Source organism: Danio rerio, chromosome 7 (assembly GCF_052040795.2).
Source record: "Danio rerio strain M-AB ecotype USA chromosome 7, GRCz13ab, whole genome shotgun sequence".
In the NCBI taxonomy this organism is placed as follows: Eukaryota; Metazoa; Chordata; class Actinopteri; order Cypriniformes; family Danionidae; genus Danio; species Danio rerio.
This window is the reverse complement of record NC_141027.1, coordinates 5,007,501-5,021,170: the sequence shown is the minus strand read 5'-3', so window position 1 is coordinate 5,021,170 and position 13,670 is coordinate 5,007,501. Positions and strand designations below refer to the sequence as shown.

The 13,670-nt window shown below is 38.4% G+C and overlaps 1 protein-coding gene across 22 annotated transcripts in view; it reads left to right on the top strand.

Annotated features, from left to right (window-relative positions):
• The window catches only part of vangl2 (VANGL planar cell polarity protein 2), a 52,959-nt gene that overhangs the window by 19,390 nt on the left and 19,899 nt on the right, over positions 1-13,670 (top strand). For 17 of the 22 annotated variants that reach the window (XR_015494553.1, XR_015494552.1, XR_015494546.1 and 14 more), the window contains 1 exon segment: positions 4,781-5,035. Coding sequence is in view for 8 of the 22 variants with exons in the window: in XM_087258709.1 (XP_087114835.1) it covers positions 4,965-5,035 (71 nt within the window). In the remaining 14 variants the exon portion in view is untranslated. 22 annotated transcript variants of the gene reach the window in all.

Below are 13,670 nucleotides of genomic sequence, written 5' to 3'. Positions count from 1 at the left end.
AAAAAAGCTTTGGCATAAGTAATAATTTTGAACTAAAAATGTGTCAAAAATTTAAATTAAATAAAAAAAAATTAAATAAATACATTTAATTTAAATAACTACATTTAAAATAAAAAAAATCAATAAATAAAATTTTAAGCAAATAAAATAAAAAAATATGAAAATGAATAAATACAATTTAAATAAATTAATATGCATTTTTTTATAAATTTTAAATAAGTAAAATATAAATAAATTAAAAATAAATGAAAATAAATGAATGAAAATAAATTATTACATTTAAAAAATGAAAATAATTTAAAGTAAATAAAATCAAAATGAATAAAATAAACAAATAAAATACAAAAATTAATGAATAAATAAATAAGTAGTATTTATCTAGTGTAAATCTAAGTTACATAATACAAAAAACTTTCCCTTTTACAGTGAAGAAATGTATTCAAAGTCTGCTGAACCAACTATAAAACAAAATTGTTTTGTATTCTTTATTTTGTATTTTTTTTCCCAGTGTAGGGTGCTCACAGCACTTTTTCAACTAGTAGGTGTGTCTGGAAAGCACGAGTCTGTCGCTCCATATATGCAAGCCACGCTTCTCCATTGGAAATAACAAACCTGCGCGCGAAAGACGCAAGATGCGACTGGCCCTTAGTTAATAGCCTCAGCCATAGTTAATTCAGTGTGCATGGAGTATAAGTTCAGAACTTCAAACTAGCACTCAGTTGGCATCACTTTAAGTTGTAGCAGTTTTGCTCCATGCAGAAACACGGTGTTGAAAAGTCTTCACGATTAATTAACCGTGACGAATTAAAGCACAGTTAATAGTGAAATCGGTTAATCGGTGCATCTCTAGTTACCAGCAATGTGTGAAATATTGTATCTTATAGAATGCCTAGGAAATATATAAAATGCCGTATGGTATTAGGCAAAGTATGAACTAGTGCTGCACGATATTGGAAAAATTTGACAATGCGATGTGTATAGCGCTATGAATAGGATTTGAATAGCTCTAATTGAAAAGATTTCATTAATTATGACCCTTTTCCACTGAGTGGTACCACCATAGACTGTAAAAGATATGGACGTAGTATTTGTGATGTCACCCATAGGTTTCTGAAGAATCCAAAAGAAGCTACCAGTGGGCATATATATATATATACACTAGATGTCCCATAATGACCCTGAGCATGCGTCAATAGCGCCGCCATATTTGTACAGTGCTCTCAGGACAAGTGTCATTGAACTGCACTAGTCAAGACAGTTACTGTGTAAAGATGCAGGACTTTAGCGCTGTCTACGGGTGTAGTAATGAGCAAACAAAGAAAACAAAACACAAAGGCAGAACATTTCATAGGTAAGATTTAGTTTTTTACGTTTTTGTATGTTAAAAAACTTTTGTGCTAATCAGGTAACGTTCTTGATGATAATACAGACACTTACTGCATTCACCATGAGGCAAAGTAGCTCCAACTCGCACTAAACACTGGGCTTATGCTAGTTTTGTTGAATAAAATCAGCAAACAATGCAAAAGATATATGACAATGAGATGCTGCGCTGCCAGAAACTTGTATTATTGTCGGCTAACGTTAGTGAAAGAGTCGTTCAGGGGATTCATTCTCAAACGAATCGCTCTCTCCGTCAGTATGAGAAGTGAAAGCAGGAGAGGAGCTGTGTTTCAGGACATGATTAGACCAAATTTAACAGGGAGGGTGGATAGTACATCTCTATACACACAAACACAAGCTTTTTGTCAGGAACGCCTGTGCGATCACTCATCCATCAATATAGAAAAGTGAGGTAAATATATAAGTTTCGTAATTAAAAAAAAAAATTTGCATACTGACCTCCGGGAAAACTCCTGATCATAGATATATTTGTATATCTCTGGCTCTGGATGGCCAGTCCTCCACTGCAGCTTGGTCCCGTATTAATTTCAAAGGAGCGCTACCTTGTACTAAAATGGCGGCTTTATTGACGCATTCCTTCTAATAGACAACAACAGGGTAGGCGACATCTAATGTATATATCTATGACCAGTAGGCATGGCTAATCGTCGCCATTTTGTTTGCGCATCATCGGAGGGATACCAAACAAGGGCAAAGAGGTGGAGCTACAAACGCCTGCTAGCAAAAAAAGTGAAACCGCTCGTGCTTAAGGCCCCGTTTACACTAGTGCGTTTTAGTTTTTAAATGGCGTTTTAGATCACAAATGATCTGCGTTCACTCTAGCGTTTTACCTAGCGTTTCTGAACATATCTCCGTCCACACTACTCCACCAAAAACGTATATCTCGTGACCATTCGTGCACTCTGGGCATGCCCGTTCTAGTATAAACAGAAAGCATGTGTCTCGCTCGGCATTTGGTTATTGTTAGTCAACAAACGCCGGTTAAACAATGAACGCGATGGCAAATAAAGCAAGAGAGGTATTTTGTGGACAGACGACGAGGTCGAGTTTTTACTAAACGTAACATGAATAACTGCACAATGGCGCCTAAAACAGACAATAGTGCAAACAACGCTCCTATTTCTGTGCCCATGTTGTTGTTTACAGTGGAGGCTGGTCTGCTGTTTTCCGGTAGCGAAGCCATGTGTTATAGTCATGTGATAGGGGCTTGATGAATAAGGGAAGGATACACAATGACACAAAAGCCCCAATCAGGTAGCGAATCTCAGCATCCCGCCTCCGTTTTCAGATGTCTCCGTTTTTCCCCATCCACACTGAGATGGAGCAGCAGCGTTTCAGAATGAAAACGGCCTCTCCAGCGTTTCCAAAATGCTGCATTTTCGGCACTCATACTCCGGCATACTGTGGACGGATGACGTAACCATAGCAAAACTTATGTGTTTTCAAACTAAAATGCATTACTGTAAACAGGGCCTTAGACGGCCTTGTAAACAACTACGGTGCACAGGGTAGATTCTGCTCTTCTTCCGGTACTAAAAAATGCAAAATCGTATTGTATTGCAATTTTTTGGGGTTTTTTTTTTGTATCGGCATATCGTAAATGACTAACATGTTACAGTAGGTAAGACTGCAATGGCACTCAGAACTTCATATTTTGTCACTTCATATTTTTTTAATGGAGTTCTCAGCTTTCCATTGTTGCAGATCTGAAATGTTGTTTTTTTGATTGCAAAAGGCCTCAGTTGACAGTCCGTCATCGCAGTGCTTCAGTATTAATATTCTTCTATTATTATTCCCTCCAGAACTGTCTTGAGCATCAGTCTGCGCTCCCAAAAAGTATCTCATGCCTCCAAATGCCACCGCATTCATTGCATTTAGGGTGCTTTCACACCTGTGAATCGATTCAGTTGTTCTGAAACAGAGATTACAATTGTTACATTGTTGCTCTTTGCTCTTGGAGCGGTTCGCTTTCACACTGCAAAGTTTCTAATCGGACCAAAAGAGCTAAAACAAGTCACGTGTGAGTAAACTCTCCTCGCATTAGTCAGGGATTATTTTGCAGCGTCCCGCTAAAGGCTGATTTATACTTCTGCGTCAAACACCAGCGTATACTACGGCGCTGACGCATAGCCCTTCGCCGTGGCCGTCGCCGTCACTGACGTGCACCTCTTAAAAATTGTAACTACACGTCGCAACAACGCGTAGAGCAAGCTCTGTGATTGGTCGGCTTGGTAGCGTTGACGAGTCGGGGCTGGACCGAGAGCCGCGAGAATGGCGCGAGCGATTGTTTACAAGTGTGGAGTCCCGTGAAGGAGCTCCAGATGGAAAGTTTTGTTTTGTGTTTACCTCATGTTTAAAGTTGTTGCACGTCCGCCGGTTCCTGCCTCAAAATGAGCGAGTTTGAGCCACTTGTACATCCCGGAAGTATTCAGGAAACGCAAAAAAGCAGCGAAGAAACTCGACACAGAGGAACATTTACACCTCACTGCCAACTAGCGTTTCGGAAGTGTTAATGCAGACCAACAGAGACAGCGCGCAGAAGTATAAATGCACAGCTACGCGCGTTGCCTGCGCCTTGGGTCACGACGGTCACTTGACGCAGAAGTATAAATCAGGCTTAAGCTATCAGGAGAGGTGGTGGTTTGGTGGTGATTGACAGGGTGTGCGCGCGCGACGTGTCTGAGGAGAGATGCGGTTGGGAGGGGTGAGAAGGGTGCGCGATGATGCCTATTTGAGGACCGAGAGGGAGACGCGAGATTACCGGGAGATCATCACTCGTTTGCGGGCATCCGGAGACTCGCGAATCTTCCCACCCTACTTATAATTTTCTCTTTTCATATAGCCGTAAGCCATATCCATAAAACACTGTGATATAACGGCGCTCGGATCGGATCGCTTTCTCACTGCAATCGAACCGCTCCAGGGTTCGTTTCAATCGAGCCGAGACCACCTCATTCAAGCGATCTCGGAGCGATTTCTTTGGCGTGGAACATAGCTTGATTGCCCTGTTCACATATGCCAAACGAACCGCGCTAACTGGGCAAACGAGATACGTTCCGAAACAAAAGTGTAGGTGTGAAAGCACCCTGAATCTTCATTTTCGTCTTCTGTGGTGCAACCCATTTATTAAAGAAGAAAAACACCACAGGGGCAAATCCCAATGCATCAAACTCCCACTTCTCTGACTGAGATCTGCTCCAGTTCATCAGTCACTGATGATTTTATTCTCTTGTTTCTCATTAGATGGAAATGCTGCTTTATTTGCAAATTATTTATGCAATACTCCAGTTTCACTCGCATCTAATGCACATCCTTGTATGGAAACACAGCTAATGATGTCTCCAGTGTTGACCTGTGTTGTTTGTGTCTCCTGCAGGTCCGCGCTCTCCAGTCCGTCAGGCTCCAAGATAGATTCTCTCAGGAGTAAGGTGGACCTGCTGAAGTTGCCGCTGACTCTGTCCTCTAAATCCCTCTCAGAGCGTAAGACTCAGCTGGGCGGAGTCACAGAGCGCTCCAGGGGCGGAGCTGGGGGCCACAAACCCCGCCCACTGGCCCCCGACATGGATAACGAGTCGCAGTACTCGGGCTATTCATACAAGTCTTCACACTCACGCAGCTCTCGCAAACACAGGTACGCATTTAATCTTGCCAAATCATCCCTCTTTTAACTCTTGTGTGCTGTTGGGTTGTTTTCATCCACTCTGGGGTGACTTTGAGACTTAGTTTTGGCCTCTGTTTCAGCAAATGGAATAATTGTTGCTGACACCTGTTGACTCCTATTTTGGGAATATGCTTTTGGATGGGACTGTTCAAAAACTCTGCAATACACTCTGGGCAAATTGAATCCCCCTCTGTTACTTCAGTGGCTGTTTTTGCCCTATTGACATTTTAATCATTATAATCACATTTTTTTGTTGCAAAGCCATGACAATATATACACTCACTGGCCACTTTATTAGGTACACCTATCCAACTGCTCGTTAACACAATTCTCTAATCAGATAATCACATGGCGGCAGCTCAATGCATTTATGCATGTAGACATGGTCAAGACGATCTGCTGCAGTTCAAACCGGACACCAGAATGGGGAAGAAAGGGGATTGAAGTGACTTTGAGCGTGGCATGGTTGTTGGTGCCAGACGGGCTACTGGGATTTTCACGCACAACCATCTCTAGGGTTTATAGAGAATGAAAAAGAGCAAATATCCAGTGAGCGGCAGTTCTTTGTGCGCACATGTCTTGTTGATGCTGGAGGTCAGAGGAGAATGGCCAGACTGGTTCTAGCTGATTGAAATGCAACAGTAACTCAAATAAGCACTCGTTACAACCGAGGTCTGCAGAAGAGCATCTCTGAACACACAACACGTCCAACCTTGAGGCGGATGGACAACAGCAGCAGAAGACCACACCGGGTGCCGCACCTGTCAGCTAAGAACAGGAAACTGAGGCTACAATTCACACAGCCTCAGCAAAACTGGACAATAGAAGATTGGAGAAACGTTGCCTGCTCTGATGAGTCTCCATTTCTGCTGCCACATTCGGGTGCTCGGGTCAGAATTTGGCGTCAATAACATGAAAACATGGATCCATCCTGCCTTGTATCAGCGGTTCAGGCTGGTGGTGGTGGTGTAATGGTGTGGGAGATACTTTCTTGGCACACTTTGGGCTCATTAGTACCAATTGAGCATCGTGTCAACGCCACAGCCTACCTGAGTATTGTTGCTGACCATGTCCATCTCTTTATGACCACAGTGTCCCAATTTTCTGATGGCTACTTCCAGCAGGATAACACACCATGTCATAAAGCGTGAATCATCTCAGACTGGTGTCTTGAACATGACAATGAGTTCACTGTAATCAAATGGCCACCACAGTCACCAGAGCTCAATCCAATAGAGCACCTTTGTGATGTGGTGGAATGGGAGATCCATCATGGATGTGCAGCCGACAAATCTGCAGCAACTGCGTGATGCTATCATGTCAATATGGAGCAAAATCTCTGAGGAATATTTCCAGTAGCTTGTTGAATCTCTCCCATGAAGGATTGAGGCAGTTCCGAAGGCAAAAGGGGGTCCAACCCGGTTGAGTGTATAATCATGCATTATTGATTGTTGCTGGTTTCCCCTTTTTGGAAAAAGGGACATTTTGTAATTTTTTTTTTTACTGTTGATCATCAGTTACAGTGCAAAAAAAAGTTTAGTTTCTGGTTTTTATATGAAGTATAGTGTGTGTGTATGTGTGTGGGAGTAAGAGAGACCTTTGCATATCTACCTTGATATGTCTGAGAAAATCAAAATAAGCCCCTCAGCTCTCAGAACATAGTGAACATAGTATGTGTATTTCTGCACACACACACACACACAATAATATGCTGTTTTACTCCACTGAACCATATAAAAGCCAGAAATGTTTCTGCTGATCTAAAGGGTTAATGCTGCCAACTAATGATCAGCAGTAAAATGACCCATTTAACCTCCTCCCATCACGGAGAAACCAACAACTATCAAGAATGCATGATTACAAGCTGTCATGGCTTTGCAATCAAAACGTGATGATAATACAGGTCAATTTAAACAGTACACAAGGGTTAATGACTGCAGAAAGCTCTTTTATGAAATCAACTTACTCAAAGAGGCATTTAGCAAAGTGTTATCTGGAAAAACGTGCAGAATCTTTATCATATGTTAATGTATTTATTTGTTTGGAGGCTTTAATTATATCTCTGTTTTTAATTAATTGTTTTTGCCATGAAAATAGCTGTTGTTGCTACCATGGCATAAAAAACGATGATGTTATATATGATATGATATGGGATGCACCAAATTAAATGCTCGGCCTGGAAATTAAGGATGCACTTTATGCATCAAAAAGTACTCGTTTTATTATTATTATTATTATTATTATTATTATTATTATTATTAGTATAATTATTTATTATTGTTATTATTATTATTTATTATTGCTATTATTTTTTTACTATTATTATTAGTATTATTGTTTATTATTGTTATTATTATTATTTATTATTATTATTATTGTTAATATAAATAATAATATTATTCTTTTATGTTATTTATTTGTATCCAAATCATTTTTAAATAATATCAAAACTATTATTTCATGCAAAAAAAGAGTTGAATTTTTTTATTATTAGTAGTAGTAGTAGTAGTAGTATTAATAGTATTATTATTTATTATTGTTATTTATCATTATTATTATTATTTATTATTATTATTATTATTATTATTATTATTATTATTTATTATTTTTATTATTATATTTGTTTTTGTTTATTATTATTGTTATTTATTATTTATTATTATTATTATTATCATCATTATCTATTATTGTTATTTATTTTTATTATTAATATTAATATGAATAATAATAATATTTTATTTATTTGTATCAGGATCATTTTTTAATATTATCAAATAACTATTATTTCATGCAAAAAAAAAAGAGTTGAGTTTTAAACTCAGAAGTTCTTTTAAATGCAAATTAAGTTGTAAATAAGTAGCATTGAAAAACAGAAAGTACTGCTTTAAATCCACCACCTGATTTAATTATCAGCGCCTATTAAAACTGGAGCGCAGTAAAACAAACGAGTTAAACTGGGTCTGCTGTAGATGTACACCGCAAGCACATTTTCAGCCCGTGTGATCATCAGTTCAGGAGTGAAAGCATTCACAGGTGTGTGTTTAATGGCTTGTGATGAGCTGTGATTTATTGTGTTCTTTACTTTCAGACAGAAATGCAGTAATGCTATTCTATAGGGGTGAGAGAAACACATCAGTACATCACAAATCTTTGCCAACAATTCTGCGTTGATTCTCGGAAGTTCAGAGCATACTAGTTGTCCCACACGCACCCCTTTTTTTCTTGAAATTATATTATGTTGTATTATTATTATTATTATTTTATATTAAGATTTACTCATGCTTCTCTTAGGCAAAAATTATTTTATTAATTATTAAATCTACTGAAAGAGATTATATAGGTGTTATATTGTAGTGTTCTTGTCAATATTGTTCCAACTGTTTTTTTTTGATGGTTTATTATTATTATTATTATAATTATAATTATTATTATTATTATTATTATTATGATTGTTGTTGTTATTATTATTATTATTATTATTATTATTGTTATAATGATTATTATTATTATTATGATTATGATTGTTATTGTTATTATTATTATTATTATTGTTGTTATAATGATTATTATTTTTATTATTATTATTATTATTATTATAAAAAATGTATACTATTATTAAAAAAAATTCTCAGACATAGCAAAACATGTTTGCCGATTCTGTTTGGCCCTACTTATATTTCTTATATAGATATTTATATTATCTTTATTCATAACTTTCTTTATGAGTGTAATATTTTTCATTGTGTTCACGTCATTGATTTGATCAGATGTCTTTATAACATGATTATTGTCTTGTGATCAGTGTAATGAATAAGAGCATTCATCAGTTTCTCACACACCGCAGGCTTCTCAGTGTTACACTCTGAAATGCTGGCATGTTGACCCAGTGTTGGGGTCAAACTCAACTGTTGTGTTAGTGTAATTTTTTTATGTAAAGGTGCTGAGTGTACATTTTTAAATCTTCTAAAGCATAAAAATACACTAATACGCAGCTATTTCAGAAACATCCTAAGTGAACATTATTTGATATGAACTGTTATTCTGCTTTGAACACGTGCGTCCCTGTCAGAATGTCTGTCTTTGCTTTGGTCTCTATAACCAGCCCACTGCCAGTTCACCCAACTTGATATCATCATCCCGGGTTGCCTTAAAGGGCCACGAAACCCCCTCGTTTCAGCAGGGTGTTTTCACACCTCTACTTTGGAAAAAGTCAGAAAAGTGGGCGTGTCCAGCTCTGTTTAGGGGGGAGTGTCGGAGGAACTAAAGTGGGAGGGTGTGGGAGTGTCTATTTGGGCACCCGTGAGTTTTAAAATCAAAATACACACACACACACACACACACACACACACACACACACACACACAGGAGAAAGTGATGGTGTTTAACCCAAGTTACATGGACATCTGTAGTCAAATTATTTGCCAAATTATTAAATGGTGGACTTTAACTGCAGTTTGGCTCTTTCATTCAGGGAATTCATTCATGCCCCTCGCGACAAACGAGATATTTGATTCGAGGATCTGCTCTAAACGTGTATTTTTCATGCAATGTTTGATACCGCACGGCGAATGAGAGAAAAAAAACTCTGCATTTCCTGGAAACGGTCAGAAAGCCGCGCATGTTATTCCGGTCACTAAATGCGGTGAAAATCCTACACGAGGTTAAAGTTTGGTTGTGGTGCTAACATGTTTACACTCGGTGTAATAGTTAACTTGGTTCGATACGAATAAACTGAATGAACAAAGAGCACTGGTGGCTCACTTACCAAATCTGTAGAGACAGGACAATCACCAGCAACTCTTTATCAAGAGAGGACTACAAGCGAATCCGGATCTCAGCGTTTGCAGATGAGAACAGCTCTCAGGTAAACAATAATCCTCCTTAGACACGTAAGTTATTGTTGTCGCGCGTCGCGTACACTGTTAATCCACACGTGACTCCAGCTGCGCTCTCACAGAGAGAAAATGAAAACAAAACTTAACGGCAGCAAACTATAAAAGCAACACTTCACGCTTGTTTTGCCAACACAACGTGGCGTCTCTGTCGTCTAAACACTGTGACAGTAATGAATATTAATGAAGTTGCACAATAGAGCGCGCTGATTGGTTTGAACCAAGCTTTACTCATGCATTAATGCATCACACTGTAAGACGTAATAAGACTCACTCTGGCACAGACGTCCAGTCTGCACGCTGGAATACACGCTATTATGTCATGACCGTGACGCAGCTTCAAAAACTCGTTTCAAACCGGAAGTACGAATTTGCTTGAAATAACGCAAAAACAACCAATTTACACTTTTTAGTGAAATATAGGTGTCCTAATAGTGTTTTTAGCAGTGTGGGACACATATACGACTGTCAACAGCTCAAACACATGTGTTTTGGTGTTTCGTGACCCTTTAAAGCTGATTTATACTTCTGCGTCAAGCACAGATGTGTGCTCTGACCCAGCCTACGCATGGTTACATGCCACTCGCCGTAGTTGTTGTTGATGCTGACGCACCCCTCTCAAAAAATGTAACCGCTTGTCGCTGCAACGTGTATCGCAAAGCTTTATGATTGGTCAGCTTTGTACTGAGTGTTGGAGCTCTAATGAAAACTTTAGTTATGTGTTCACCTTATGATTAAAGTTGTTGCACGTCCGCCGGTTCCTGCCTCTGAATGAGCGAGTTTTAGCTATTTGTAAGGTAGCATTCAGAAGAAAAAAAACACCAGTGAAGAAGCTTGACACAGAGGAACATAAACGCCTACTGCCAGCTAGTGTTTCAGACGTGTTATTGCAGAGCAACACAAACAGCAAGCAGGAGTGTAAATGCATGACTACGCGCAAGACGGGCTTCGTCACTCGACGGAGACCTCGATCAGCCTTTAGTGGAAATAAACTGTGCATTTAATTTCCATCAATATTTAATTTTGTGGCTGTGGCTGAAAATGCGACCGTAGCAGTCTACAAAATAAGACAGATTTACAGTTATAAAAATCCACTTGAGTTTTTTTTTTTTTTTTGCAACAAATTTAAGTTGTTTAAAATTAAAAATCAAAACTACAAACGTAAACATCAGCTGAGCAGTTCACAGTGTAAGGCTTCTACACACCGGGACGTTTTTAGTTTGCGTTTATCGGCAGCGTTTTACGAGACGTTTTTCAGTGTTTAAACCCAAGCACTTTTCACTGGCGTCAAGCAGAAGAGTATGCAAAATCACTCTTTTGACGTTAGATGGCGCTACGCAACTTTAAGCTTCTGACATCCACTTATAACACCGAAGAAGAGGAGGAGAGGAAGTTCACACGTTTGTTTATAAAGTTACTGGTGATTTGAACAAGCATGAATGGTTCAAGCAGCAGCTCCAGCTGTAGCGATGAAGAAATGATTAGTGTTCACAGAGCAATAAGCGGCTAAGCGTTCATATCGCCTCTGGGCATCTTCTTCAATGTGCGCTCGCATTGACAGTTTTGCGCTTGAGCGCCTCCAAGTGCTGTTTACGGTAACTTCAGCAGCTCCGTGCACGTGAACAAAAGTGCCGATCTGATTGGTGGAGAAGGTTTTGACACCGCACGTCAAAACAAAACAAAAAAACGAGCGTGAGGCGTTTTTTTAAAAAATGATGCTTTTGCGCCTGGCGTTTTGCACATTGGTGTGCACGATCACATTGATGCCCTTTATTTAGTTACGAGGTGTTAAACGTCGACGGAAAACACGGGCAAAAAACATCTCCGTGTGCACGGGCCTTAAAGCTCAATCTTCTTCAGGTAAAATTGCGATTTATGTTTGTGTCAATCTGGCAACCTGCTTGTGCATAGTCATCATCAGAGAAGAGGCCTCGTGGGGAAAAAAACCCTCTCCAAAATTTTGATTATGAACTGCAATACCTTGTTCAACCACTAGGCTACATACTGCACCTTTTATTGAAATGTTGGGTTTGTCCATATTTGACCCAACAATGGGTTTTAATAAGCAACATTATTATAGCATAGAACAGTGTAGAGCATTTATTTGAGGAATTATACTTAATTTATTTATTTGTTAACATAAACAAGAAGTGACAGATACATCATAAGAAAATCACCAAGACTTGCAATTAAACACTGTTTTATTGCTGACATTTAACTAAATGTATCAAATTGTAGAAATATTACAAAGTAAAAACAACAAATACTGTTAATAATAAACTGTTTTGTTTTCTGGTTTCTAAATGTTGTTTTAATTTAGAAGGTTTCATGCTCTCTTAGGAGAGCACCTCACCACATATGACACTGAGGCTTTAAGACTTTTTTTGTCATCAATGTATACATTCATACTTTACATATTCGTGGTCGTACTTGCACTTTGACATATTTGTTGCAATAATTAAATGAAATTTCACATGTTAAACGGTAGGGTTGTCGTGCACGCATAATAATAAATAAAAGTCCGGCATAAGCAAAATAAGTAAAAAATTTAACTTTTGTTTTTTTTTTTTGATCACACACTCCGCGACCCACTGAAAATGTTGAGAAACACTGGTGTAGAGTATTTTATAATAATGCAAATGTATTAAGTTTAGTGTCCATTTTATTCAACATACATTTAGTAAGACATTTTTTTCTCATATTAAGTAACACAATCGTTACTTTCCCTGGTAAATAGTTACTATTCTAACAGAGTAATTCAGTTACTAACTCAGTTACTATTTGTGAGAAGTAAGCTAACTGATCACATGCCCAACACTGTTGAGAACCCAGCATGTTTTAGAGCTTAGATGCCCAAACTAGGGTCCACGGGCCAAAGTTGGCCCATTCTAACCTTTGATTTGGCCCACCATCCCATTTGAGAGGAGAGAGAGTGATTGGGGAGTGGTTGGAGTGAATATCTTTGACAAAGATAATCGTTTTGAATTTAATGTAAGCTTTTGTTTGTTTTGTAAAAGAATCTGATTTTTGAACATGTAAATACTGTCACGCAACTGATCGAGGACAATGGGAAATATGCCGAAGCATGCTAATAGGACTTTTAATTTGCCAGTAACCTGGGTTAAGCGCTTCAGGCGAATTGAATGGCAATGCAAAAACCGGCGCGTTTAAGGTCTGTTTTCTTTAAAAATCAGCGATCTCCACTAGCTGAGTGATATCCGATATAAAGTTGGTTCCATATTGTACAAGAAGCACTGCATTAAATTACATTTCCCCCACCATGTGTTTATAATATGAGCATTTATTTTACCCTAGTATATTCGGTGGGAGCGTCTGCGCTAGCCTGCCGATTCTGACGGGCGCGTGCGAGTAAACGGCTTTTTGTTTCGTTTTACGCTTGAGCAACTAAATAAATGCCAAAGTTTGTTTAACTGAATGTATTTTAATGACATTACAACATTGATGCTGTAAAAGGAACCGTATAAAATGAAAAAAAAGTTCACAATAACAGCTCACCGGAAGTTTATCAGTATGGGAAACACACTAGCTCGCCATATACCCTATACACAAGACATCAGCGAGCCAGTCAAGTCAAAGGCAGGTGGCAGCTTGGTGTATTCACTCCATTGTGTCGTTAATGGCGTTGTTTTTGTTTTTACTGTAATATATCATTATACTTTTATTCAGATTTACTGCACCAGTTATAAATTTAG